General features: G+C 40.6%; 2 protein-coding genes across 2 annotated transcripts; one reads left to right on the top strand and one right to left on the bottom strand.

Moving 5' to 3' along the window:
- The first annotated feature begins 1,073 nt into the window (after positions 1 to 1,073).
- LOC120426688 (replication protein A 70 kDa DNA-binding subunit) lies at positions 1,074 to 3,446 on the top strand. Its single transcript, XM_039591464.1, has 3 exons — positions 1,074 to 1,365; positions 1,426 to 2,925; positions 2,986 to 3,446. Exons 1-3 carry the CDS (start codon positions 1,327 to 1,329, stop codon positions 3,292 to 3,294), a joined length of 1,848 nt encoding a protein of 615 aa, XP_039447398.1. The 5' UTR covers positions 1,074 to 1,326; the 3' UTR covers positions 3,295 to 3,446.
- LOC120426689 (leucine-rich melanocyte differentiation-associated protein-like) lies at positions 3,321 to 10,757 on the bottom strand. The gene is made up of 4 exons (XM_039591465.2): positions 10,079 to 10,757; positions 4,106 to 4,336; positions 3,831 to 3,970; positions 3,321 to 3,773 (listed from the first exon to the last, which is right to left on the bottom strand). Exons 1-4 carry the CDS (start codon positions 10,127 to 10,129, stop codon positions 3,440 to 3,442), a joined length of 756 nt encoding a protein of 251 aa, XP_039447399.1. The 5' UTR covers positions 10,130 to 10,757; the 3' UTR covers positions 3,321 to 3,439.
- Between the last annotated feature and the right edge of the window lie 2,566 nt (positions 10,758 to 13,323).

The following is a 13,323-nucleotide window of genomic DNA, read 5'->3' as shown; positions in this document are numbered from 1 at the left end:
AATGGATTTTTAAATCAATTTTGAAATAGTAGTTTATGCTACAAGTTGCAAAAAGAGGATTTTTTCAGCCCGAGTCGTACATTTAGCCAACGAGGTTCACCGAGTTGGATAAATACGAAGGGGCTGAAAAAATCAAGTTTTGCAACGATTTCCATACAACATTTTTTGCAATTCCGAAAAACACCCATTGAGTGAAATTTTATGTCAACTTTTCATGTATTTTGTCAATAAATCGTTTGAATAAAAAAAATGTTGAAAAGTGTTACTTTTCGAAACAAGTGCTGAAAAATTCAACTTTTCAGCACCCATTTCAGTGCTGAAAAGTAGAACTTTTCAGCACTTATTTTGAAAAGTGTTGCTATTTCGTGGCTATTTCGTTGTTCAAGAATGACAGGAAAAGTAAGTAGTTTCACGACGGAATTGCAAAAAAATAATGTTGCAGCCCTTCTTGACAGAAAAGGTTCTACTTGACAGCTCGTTCCAAGAGGACCATAGTTGCTCCATCGAGAAAATGTTGTCTTGTCAATTTTTTTTTTTTGCATTAAATTAAAAAAAGTGGTCAGAAATGGTTTCTAATCGTGTTTTTTTTATCGTTGTACACAAACATTTTAAAATGGCTTTAGGACCCAATTTTGGGCACTCTTTCACGATTCACCCCTCGCAGCTTTTTTTCTCTCTTTTGACATTTCCACACTCTTTAGCGAGAAAGCGCACGAGAAAGAGCGCAAAATTCGAGAGAGAGGCTTGACGTTTTAAAATTCCCGCGCTCGCGTCCGTCGCCTCAAAGGGAGCGTTCTTTTATTACGTAACGCAAAATTTGGGATTTTTGACTCCCCTCCCCCCCCTTTGTAACAAATCGTAACAGATGAGCCATCCCCCCTACCCCCCCTGTAACGCGTAACGCAAGGTCTTTTTGCAAATTTTTATGAGTTCTTATATGAAAATTTTGCGTTACGTAACAGAATTTTTCAGCACACCCCCCCTCCCCCAATTTTCGTAACATTTCGTAACAGACACCGACACCCCCTCCCCCCCCCTAACTGCGTTACGTAATAAAAGAACGCTCCCAAAGCACTCCTGTTTGTACACGAATGTCCGCCTCATTTGCGTGCTCGAAGTCAAGTCAAGAAAATTATTCTTTGTTTTCCGGAATTTTCGCTGCAGAGTTAGAAAATTCGTGATTGCTGGACGATCTAACGATCTCGAGTGTTGAGTGTAACTGATTGCAGCTGTTGATAAGGGTTGAAATTTGAGGAATTCGTGAAAGTTCAGGAGTCCACAAGTTTGCAAATTGCTCTGAAGGAAGTTTTGGGGAAAAACGGAACCATGAGCTTCAACGGGCTGCTTTCGACCGGCTGCATTGCTGTAAGTATTTGGATTATTCATTTACGGGTTATTTATTAAGGGGAATCTTCTCCACCACAGGAAATAATGCGCGGTGTCGAGATGGAAAAGTCGGTGGTGCAGATTCTGGGCTCGAAGCGGATCGCCGGCAGTGGCGAACAGGCCGAGCGGTACCGGCTGCTCATCTCGGACGGTCAGTACCTGTACAGTTTCGCGATGTTGGCGACCCAGCTGAACGAGATGCACCACTCAGGTCAGCTGGCAGAGTTTACCGTTATCCGGATTGATCGGTTCATCACGTCGGTCGTGAACCGGAACGAGCGGGGTGAGAAGCGAGTGTTGATCATTTTGGACTTGACGGTGGTGAAGCCGGGTTCTGCGGTTGGGGTGAAGATTGGCAATCCACAGCCGCTGACGGAGGGTGGAAATCCAAGCGGAGGGGCGGCCAGTTCAGGTGCTCCGGCTAGGACAGAGTCGGCCGGAGCTGTGAGCAACGGGTCGTCGTACCAGAATCGTCTCAACAGTAGCGTTAGTGCGTCCAACAGTACGCAGAGCTCACTGCAGGAATCGTTGACCCATCCGATCAACTCGCTGAGTCCGTACCAGAACAAGTGGGTCATCAAGGCGCGGGTCATGTCCAAGTCGGCGATCCGCACCTGGAGCAATGCCAAAGGCGAAGGCAAGCTCTTCTCGATGGACATTATGGACGAGTCGGGTGAAATTCGCGTGACTGCGTTCAAGGAGCAGTGCGACAAGTTCTACGACATGATCGAAGCAGATAAAGTCTATTACATTACAAAGTGTCAGCTGAAGCCGGCCAACAAGCAGTACTCAACGTTGAAGAACGACTACGAGATGACCATGTCAAACGAAACGATCATTCAGGAGTGCAAGGATGTGGACGCGTCAATGCCCGGTATCCAGTACAACTTTGTGCCCATTTCGCAGATTACCAACATGGAAGCGAACGCCATGATCGACGTGGTCGGTGTCTGCAAGGAAGCGAGCGAGTTGAACACATTCACGGCCAAATCTTCCGGTCGAGAGCTGACCAAACGTGAAGTCACCATGGTGGACTCCAGCAACGCTGCAGTACAACTGACCCTCTGGGGCGCCGATGCCCAAAACTTCCCCACCTCGACGAACCCGGTGGTCGTGGTCAAGGGAGCTCGCGTGACCGAATTCGGCGGAGGAAAATCGCTCGGTTTGGTCGGAGGCAGCGTCATGAAATTGAACCCGGACATTGACGTCGCTCACAAGATTCGCGGCTGGTACGACAACGGAGGCTGCGACGCCGTCATCAACAGCGTTTCCACCCGGACCGGTGCCGCTGGCGGTTCGTACTCGACCGAGTGGATGACGTTCCACGAGACCAAGGAGAAGAACCTGGGTCACGGCGACAAGCCGGATTACTTCCAGGTGAAGGCCCTGGTGCACAACATCAAGTCGGGTAACGCCGTCTACAAGGCGTGCCCACAAACCGACTGCAACAAGAAAGTGGTCGACCAGGACAACGGACAGTACCGGTGCGAAAAATGCAACGCCGATTTCCCCAACTTCAAGTACCGGCTGCTGGTTAATGTATGTTTGAGGATTAACTAAATGAATCTTTAATATTTATTCAACACCATCATCCAACAGATGCTGGTTGGCGACTGGACCTCGAACCGCTGGGTGACGGTCTTCACCGAGCTGGGCGAGCAGATGCTAGGCAAGACTTCGCAGGAAATCGGCGATGCGCTCGAGTACAACAAAGACGAGGCCGAACAGATCTTTTCCAACATCAGCTTCGCGAGCTTCATCTTCAAGCTGCGCACCAAGGTCGAGTTTTACGGCGATGCGGCCCGCAACAAAACCACCGCCGTGGCGGCCACCCCCGTCAACCACAAGGAGTACAACGCGTACTTGGTCAAGAACATCCAGGAGCTGACCGGCATCGGCAAGAACTAATCGCACCACCAAATAACACTCCAAGCTTGGTTTTTTGATAAAATCACCTATTTTATTGATTATTATTACTATTATCCTTAAACTAACGGAACATTGTACAAAAGCCACATTTTCCGTAAAATAAAACACAACAAATCAGCGTTACTCATAAATCTGTGTTGAGTATGAACCGGTTGCCCTCAGACTGGGCTCCGATGTACCGATAGCGACACTTCCCGTACGCCCCCCGATGGTCGCCGGCTTCGCGAATGCTGTCCGGCAGCGGGTGGTAAACCACCGGCTGACTCTTGCGGCGAACGCCCAGCTTGGAGCTCCAAAGGGCGCAGATTTCCATCAGGGCGTTGTTCCGCTTAATTCTCCCTCCCTCCGAGTCGCACTCCTCTTGCTGCTGCTGGTTGCGCACAAAGTCACGCTCCATCTTTTTAACCCGCTGGGCGTCCAAAATTCTAAGTCTCGGCAGATAGCGGATAATGTAGAATCTAAAGCAGAACAACATTTCACTCTAGATTACGCCTAGTAAATTGTTCAACTCTCACCTGTACTTGAGATAGTCGTACTCGGTGTACTTCAAGTTCAGCAAGTGACACGGACAGGCCGGATTCCCGAGCAAGCTCAAATACTCCAGATTCGGGAAGCAGAGCGACAGCTTCGTGAGCAGCAGATCCAAGTTTTCGAACTGCAATGAATGTGAAAATAAGCAACATTGAGCAGTGTGCGCAACGAGTTGATAAACTTTATCAGGGCACGAGGAGCGATGATCCTGGCGCGCCGGAGGTCATCCTGCCACAAAGTGCATAAAGTATGCACTTACTTTATTGTTGTTCAGCGAAAGGAGCTTCACTTGGTTCAGCTGGGCGGGAAATATAATCTCATCGGTAAGATAGTTGTTGTCCAGCACGAGTTCCTCCAGGTTTGTGAACAGTTCCAGCGACTCAAACGAGGACAACTTGTTGTAGCTGAGATCAAGGTGACGCACCCGGTCCGAGTACAGGTTCAGGATGGCATCCGGGAGTTTGTAGGTCTTTTGGTCGAAGTAGATGAGCTGTGGAAAGGATAGTAATGGTAGATTATTCGGTACAGTGAATTCTCTTTTTACGCGGTGGCGTTACGCTTTTTATTTCTTTGATTACTCTTAAATTATACAATATTTTTGCCTGCTTCAAAAACGTTTTGTAGATCTGAACAAAACCTACAAACTGCCTTTAAAAGAATGCAAAAACGTTTTGTCGTTCCAGAGAATTCGTTGAAATAAAAAGCGTAACGCCACCGCGTAAAACGAGGTTTTACTGTATAGGAAACAAATCGTCGCTTGTGTGCTATCTTGTGACACGTCTGCTGTAAAAATATAGAACGTGTCACAAGATAGGAAACGGAATCGACGTAACACCTTATAATGTGGCCCTCTTAAACCTTGCAGTTTCGTCAACGGATCCACAGGCGTGTATCGTTCTTTTTGCGACAAGACTCCGCCTCCCGGGTCTCCTAAGTGTGAAGGTATGGCACGGGGAGAGGGCACCGAATACCTATATTAACACTTAGAATTTTTGCGTCTGCCTCGGGATTCGAACTGGCGACCTCTGGATTGTGAGTCCAGTGCGCGGTCCGATTGATCCACACAGGCCTACAAGATAGGGCAAGCGTTATCAACTGAAATCGAGTGATAAACAGTTCAATAGCAAACGAGCAAGCAAGTTTTAAATTCAACTTTTTGTTGTATTTGTTTAATTTAGTTCTTTTTCGATAACCAGATTGATCTAAAAATAGGCAAGAGTAAATTTCAAAATTTAAAACTTTCTAAAAACACACAACAAGATAAAAATGCGATGCGCGCCAGTCCTCACGACGCTTTGCAGAGAGAGAATCTTGCCAGAGCACGAAGAGAATCGAGAGAATACGACGCTTTCAAGCGTCGCCGCGCTCTTTGTTCGTCTCAAAATGGACGACGTGTCAAAAGAGAGCGGAAAGCTCGCTCTTCCTTTCAGAACGCTCTAAAATCATCAGGCGTCTCCTATGGGGGATAGAAAATTGCATTCGTTTAAATATGTTTAGATCAGACTTGCCCAAACTACGGCCCTCAAGCCGGATCCGGCCCATGAAGCCATTTTATCCGGCCCTTAAAAAATGTTCAATGACTGGCCCTTTTGACCCTTCATAACATATTTTCTACACTTTTTAATTCAATAGAACAGCATGATTCAAACAAAATTTCAATTTGAGTATCTTAAAAATTCTTTTGACATGGAAACAATTATGCTAGTGTTAAACATTTGCAAAATATCTATGAATTCATGACCAACTTTTCCCACTTTTTCTAGTTTCTTGGTTTGTGCATTCTGGTTTGTGGCCCCAACATACTTATTGCCTTCCTCGTTGAAGAAAGGCTGGAGAAACACTCAGAAAATGAACTTCTTGGTAGGACCTCCTAGACTCACCTTCACGTATACTTATCCCATGTCCCATGTTCAAAAAAGTGCAACTCGACGTCGTCGTGCTATCTTGTCGCACCCGCCATTTCGACGTTCCGAAAAAAACGCGTTTTAATGTTTGACCTTGAATAAACAAAAATGAAAGCACGCAATGTAAACAATAAAAAACACGTTTTGTTTGGCTGACCATTCTGTGCATTGCCCCAAAGTTTGGTTGAAGTTGGTTGCTGGAGTCCCGAGTTATAATTACAAATGTTTACGGTAGTCTATCTTGTACGTGCGTCAAACGCATCCTAGCCTGAAATCCCTTTGGCCATTTGTCGCACTTACATCAATTTTCTGGGAGTGACAAGATAGCACGACAAGATTGAAACTTCTTTCATATGAAAAGTGACAAAAATTTTAGGAGCTTTTTTTGTTTTCATTGAATATCTCAGGATTGAAATCGAATTTTGGGGATCTGTGTAGGTCAAAAGATGAGGAATTGTGAGCTGCACAAAATGGCGTTCTTAACTCAATTTGGCCCAAAATGCACGTACGACAAGTTAGCACGACGGCGACGAACTAAGAAAAACGCGATTGAAATTTTTCGACCGATTTCTGTGTGTCTACGCATAATTGGGTACTAAAGCCCTATGAGTAATTCTCGCTGAAAGTGGACCACTATTTACACAAGGTGCTCAACAATCAAAAGCAGTGTACTTTTCCAATAGCCCCCACCAAGTTATGAACGAAACCATGTTTGGTTGGTTGAATTTGTCCTCACCTCGGCGCCTAGAAACTAAAACATTTTTTTAAATTGGTAAATTTTTGACTTAGGCGCGTCTACAAAATTGGATATAACTTTGCAAAACTTCAACAAACCCTTGATGTTAAGGGGTGTTTTGGAAAGGAAATGAGCAGAGCTTTCGAATGCACTTGTCAGAAAAATACCGTTCCATACATTTTTTAGCCACAAAACACCAATGTATTTTTAAAAGTCATTTTTGAAGGCCAGCGCCCTGCTTTATCGAAAAACTGACAAATCCATTCGAAAGCTGAGACGATTTCACATAAAGGACCAATAAATCTAAGGTGTATGTTCCTCCTATCTTTTTTAATCTAATTTTGATTCTGCGAGCGCAGCACTCAGTTCGCATTTCGGGCGCCCAAAATGTTGCAATTTGCTTGCCCCATTTTAAGGTTTTGTCAAAAAATATAGATGCTCACTTTTTAAATGATAGTTTATTGTCCAAGGATCAAAATGCACTTTCGATAATTGACCAATATTTATGTTCTTGGGTTCTTCCAGGCAATTTAATGTCGAAAAATGGTTGTTTTTTACTTTTTTTTTTGTAAAATGCTAACTTACAATTGCGTGGACTTTTTTTTTCAGTAGAACTAATGAATGTAGCATGTAGGAAATTTCACCACAATTTTTTTGCTCTAATAGAAAACGCCATTTCGATAGTCCAGCGCCAAGATATTTGAATTTTATTGAGAAAAAAAAAATTCTCAGAATTAACAAGTTCGGCCTATTATTTACATGCGGCATATCTTTCGCTCACCTTTAATTGATATTTTACTTACGGATTTTTTTATGAAGATTGTTTTTTTCAACTTCTGATTGTTTTGAGAGGCCTCGAGGCGCGGTGGTTAGCGGCTTCGGCTGCCGATCCCTAAGTGGCTATGGGGAATACACGCAAATAATATTTGAGCGTGGCTAAAATATCACCGTTCACTGTTTATCTGAAATTTGATTCCAGATCCGAATTCAGCGACCAAAATAACTATAAGAAACCATACCCCGACCTACAAAACATATGCCGCATGTAAATAATAGGCCGAGCTTGTTAATTCTGAGAAATTTGTAAAATTGGCACTTTTTTTCTCACGTAAACTAAAATATCTTAGCACTGGAGTATCGAAATGGCGTTTTCTTTTAGAGAAAAATGTTCGTAGTGAAATTTTCATACATGCTACATTCATTAGTTCTACTGAAAAAAAAGTCCACCCAATTGTAAGTTAGCATTTTACAAAAAAAAAAGTAAAAAACAACCATTTTTCGACATTAAATTGCCTGGAAGAACCCAAGAACATAAATATTGGTCAATTATCGAAAGTGCATTTTGATCCTTGGACAATAAACTATCATTTAAAAAGTGAGCATCTATATTTTTTGACAAAACCTTAAAATGGGGCAAGCAAATTGCAACATTTTGGGCGCCCGAAATGCGAACTGAGTGCTGCGCTCGCAGAATCAAAATTAGATTAAAAAAGATAGGAGGAACATACACCTTAGATTTATTGGTCCTTTATGTGAAATCGTCTCAGCTTTCGAATGGATTTGTCAGTTTTTCGATAAAGCGGGGCGCTGGCCTTCAAAAATGACTTTTAAAAATACATTGGTGTTTTGTGGCTAAAAAATGTATGGAACGGTATTTTTCTGACAAGTGCATTCGAAAGCTCTGCTCATTTCCTTTCCAAAACACCCCTTAACATCAAGGGTTTGTTGAAGTTTTGCAAAGTTATATCCAATTTTGTAGACGCGCCTAAGTCAAAAATTTACCAATTTAAAAAAATGTTTTAGTTTCTAGGCGCCGAGGTGAGGACAAATTCAACCAACCAAACATGGTTTCGTTCATAACTTGGTGGGGGCTATTGGAAAAGTACACTGCTTTTGATTTTTGAGCACCTTGTGTAAATAGTGGTCCACTTTCAGCGAGAATTACTCCTATGTCAATTTTTATCTACAACGGTAAAAAACACGATCAAAAACCATTTCTGATCACTTTTTTTTCATTTTAATGCAAAAAACAAATTGACAAGACAACATTTTTTCGATTGATAAACTATGGTCCCCTTGGAACGAGCTGTCAAGAAGGACCTTTTCTGTCAAGAAGGACCGCGAGGTTAATTTTTCAAAATTGATTTAAAAATCCATTTTAAACTCTTTGTGGTCGTACAAAGGGTCATTGTACTCAGAAAAATAAGCTTTATCGCTGTAAACAATAATATTAGCAATCTAAGCTTCATTTTAGGACCCAATTGTCCCGTAGGTTCCTATATATTCGCCCTATGTGTCCCTAATCGCCCCAGTTAGCAGTTTATCGCCCTTATTTGTGATTCACTTGCTATACAACAGGTAAACAAGACATAATGCTTAGTAAAACTAATGATTCCGTGTAAGAAAATACTTGGTGGGACAATTATGCGTAGAAGTTTAACGATGGAACAAACAGACTTGGTGTTGTTTTTAATGAGTTTCCGAACAAAGTACCAAATTTTATGTGTTTTTCTTAAAGTACACATCAAACTAAACTTAAAAATGTCATAAAGTCAAAATCGTCCAAAACTGACATGGGACAATTATGCGTAGAACGGCAGACTAGCTGAACCAATTTTGTATTGGTCTTATTCGATCCGTCTTGGTTTCCATCAAGTCAATAAAGTTTTGTGAATTAATTGATTGTAATGTCGTCAATAAACTTGTTAGAACATATTTTTTCTATAGTTTAGTTATTTTTGGACTTGTATGGGAATATCAGAGAATTATTGAAAGACGTTTAACTAGTTTTATTAAAGGTTTATCAATGAATAAATTGTAAGAAAATGCTGTTAAAGGTAGTAATAATCTCCTTTATCAATTTCACATAAATATTTGCCATGAAATTTTGTTTTAGTAAAGATAGAATTTTTGCGGGTACAGACAAAAGTACCTTGTCTTCCTGGTAGAGCACTGGTGCACCACCCCAAATTTTAAAAATTAGCTTGGATGTTTGTTGGCCAAAGTAAAGCTATTCTAGAGATATTGGACCAACATTTACCCATTTACTATTTTTAAAATAAGTAAAAATCTCTGGGCGTTAGAGGGTTAAAAAGAAAAAGCAGTTATAAAAGCATGAGAGTACAGTAAAATCAAATCTACTTATTTTTATTTTATTTCAAGGTCTGAAAATAGGTCAAGGCGTTAATATGAAACCTTTATTTGTTATCAGCCAAGGTCGCTAGATTTTAATTGTTACTTTTGCCAAAACGAACTCATAAAAAATAAAGAACCGTCAAATAATTTAATCTATTTTTGATGGCTTCGGTTGGAGTATATTCAGAGTGAATGTGAAGATTAGTTTCTAAAACTACACACTAAAAAATTGTGTAAATTTTGAAGGTTGAAAATTACCTCTTTTATGATGTTAATTTTAAAGTGGTAAAATTACACATTTTCAGAGGAAAAAATAAAACACATTTTTTCTGACATAAAAGATGTACCCCATCCCAGACGTAATATTACCATGATTTTTTTTTACTGTGTATCATCTGTATTCCGACATCTAGTCCCAATCCGCACCAGTTATCGGTACTTTATTTGAAATAATTACCTTTTGTTCATCATCAATGTAGATGATTTTATTCCAGTTAATGTCATCCATCTTGGCGCCTAATGAACTTTCTGGAACCTATATTTACAACTGCTTACGTTTTTTGTACACAAAATTATACTTTTGAATTTTGCCCTTGTGAAACCATTATCTAGCGTAAATTTAGTCTAGGACTAAAATATAAAAGTTCACAGCATTTATCACACAATTTCACCAAATTCCCAAATTTTCACAACAGAACCCCTTTAACTGTTTTCACTTCTCGTGTAAGATTTGCACTACTTGCTCTCACACATATCCAACCAAACTGGTGTTCTCGGTGCTGTTTGCGTGGACGATGAAGGATCAGGCTTTGAGTTTTCAAGTCTTCTTGTCTTATCAGCGCGCTGATGCTCTCGCGGGGTTCACAGATTTGTTTTACGGGATCTCGTCGTTGCGTGCCAACTTCTCCACCAGATTGTGCTAAGTGTGATCCTCTCTCAGTCTCACCAAGATGCAACCCTATTTCACTATCACTGTTCACGTTAATTACACTGCACATAGCAGGACAAAAACTGAGCTAAACACATTGTATAGCAGTGCCGCGCTTGTCTATCCAGGTTCAGCTAAAGTGTACGGTTTCGTTGAGCTTCATTTGTGCTATACAGGGCGGCTGACTGGCTTCGGTCGCGTGTTCCGACGGAGTGAGTCTATTGAACAATATTTTTCGAATTCGGGGATTGCCGTCTTTTCGTTGTTGTTGTGCTTGCCTGACTCAAAACAAATCCTCGAAATTAAAATTTTACATTTAATTTAATTCATGTCTGTAGAAGTTTGTTTTAAAATGTGCATTAAATTGTAGATATTTAATTTACAAAAATGATTCAGAAATCGATTTGGCTCCTAGAGTTTAACGTCCGAGTATGTGCAACCGCACTGTGTCATGCTTGATTCGTCACTTGAGGTGCTTCTCGCGATCCTTCATTCCACTATCATCATGCAGGGATAAAAAGATACCAACAGAACATTTGGATTAGCAAGGCTACCTAGAATTTAGGTAAATGAATAGTTCAGTACAGGCTGCTTAATATTCAAATTCAAATCAAGTGCTTAAAAATTAATAATTTCATTTCAAGATTACATACAAATACTCTTTGGTTGAGCATGATTAAATTGTTACCTTCTCAATCAAAAGGTAATACAATATACACGTTCAGCCGGCCGGATTGTCTTTCCTCATTGAACATGATAAATAATCTAATGCACTGTGATATCAGTCGATAGATGTACTTTCGTCATTTGTCAGTTCGATTCAAAGGCAATTCAACTTTAAAACCAAAAGTAAAAACGGTACACAAATTTCTCAAAAAAAAGTCTTTTTTTAACTTAAAACCTAATTTTAATTATTTTTGAAACATAAAGCGTCACAAAATGCTTTATACTTTAATAAATTCATAAACTTATTGCTTATTGCGAGATAAAATCAATTTACTCCTTCGCTGTGACTGACAGGAGGTAACAGCCGCCGAACTACCGCTGTGTAAAAATCAGCAGGTTGAACTGAAATTCAGCGTTGATTTGGCTGTCAACCAGATTTGTTTTGAATATTTTCCGAAAAGTAAGCAAAAAACTCAAGGCAACCTTTGACAACAGCCAAAAATTTGTTCTGCGGCTGTCATGCGGCCATTCTTCTGCGGTCATATCAGCGCGCGTGAACTCTAATTATAAACGCCCGCGATAATATATAAATATATTTTTCTTAAACCATCGTTTAATAAATTCAATTTAAAAGGTACCACGTTAACCCTCTATTGCCCAAATTTTTTTTTCGAAAATATTTATTTTTCCCGTGTTCAGGAGGTCATTTTTAGCAACTTTTGTTCTACGAAAAACTTTACTTCTCTTGTTTTATGTTTTTCTTGTTTCATTTTTAGTATTTTAATTTGCATTTATCCTACTCTACCAGCATTTAGCCTACTCTACCACCTAATATAATTACAATTCGACTATCTAATTTTTTCATGTTTTTACAGTCACTTTTTAATTTTTTTGCATGTTTTTCACATTTTCTGCTATAGAATCGCACCATCATCAAATTAAAATAAAACCTTTATTCTAATTTTGATATTTTTCGTATTTTTCAGAATAAAAAAATAACTTAATCGAACCTTTGTTCCGAGTTCAAGATGACATTTTTTATTCATATGTTGAATGAAAAAATGTATTCTCCGCTATTTAATTTGTTTAGCCCCTTCTCACCCCAATTCGTTCCGAAAAATTCTTCACAAGATACAATTGAATAGCAATCGACCAGAATGCTCCGCAGTATAGACAACTAAAATATTGCTTTACGTATTTTTTTTTTTAATTTTATTCTTACTCATGTTGATCTTTAAAGCTATTAAGATCCTGCCCCCAGAACTTAAATCAGTTTTTTCTTTCAGAGACTTAGCAAATATTTGTGTTAGATTAGATTAGATCAGAGACGTAGCAAATATTTAACCAATGTTTTAAACAATTACATAGCCAATTTTGTAATCTTAACAATGTGGCATCCTGAACATTGTGGTTCCTAAATATTAGTGTAGTTTTGGTAAACCGTTGGAAGCGTGTAGAACTGCGAGTGTAGTAGTGCGCAGCTGGCGTGAAGGAAGTCAGTCAGAGTTGGACCAATAAAGATGGAGCATCTGTCTCCCGTTTGTATTATAAATAATATAGTTTTAATATTGGATTAAACTCGAGAATATCACATTGGCGATCCTGCCATGTTGATAAATTGTAATATTGTGAGTAAAGTCTGGATAATTAAAAAAAAAAAGTGGAAAAACTCGATTTCCTTTGAGTGTGAAGAAAGAGACGCAGTGGCATTTTCGCGCAGCAGGACGGCATCGTGGCGACGATGGCGGCGGCAGCCGAGCATTGCCATAACGAGACAGCGGACCTGATGGAGTTCGGTGAGCATGTTCCGGTTGTTTAGTTGATGTGAGGCGAGCGTGTGTGTGTTTGTGTGTATGACAGTCGCGTGCGCGGCCTCCTGAGTTGATGTGTGTCTTCCCCCCAACAAAAACACACGAGCGCCGTAGTTCTTTTTCAATTCCCCCGCGTTGCGCCTTGTGACCAAGCTGCGCTTATCTTCTGCATTCGTTGCGTCATGCAGGAGTCACAGCAATCGTTGATTTCGCGTTTGGCGGCCATCCGCGGATTCGTCGACGCACACTAATCTGGTCCGCGGAGTGAATGTTTTTGTATGTGTGCTGCACGGACAG

The sequence above is a fragment of the Culex pipiens genome, chromosome 1 (genome assembly GCF_016801865.2).
Source record: "Culex pipiens pallens isolate TS chromosome 1, TS_CPP_V2, whole genome shotgun sequence".
Classification (NCBI taxonomy): domain Eukaryota; kingdom Metazoa; phylum Arthropoda; class Insecta; order Diptera; family Culicidae; genus Culex; species Culex pipiens.
Note: the sequence above shows the minus strand (reverse complement) of the source record. Positions and strands in the feature narration are given on the sequence as shown.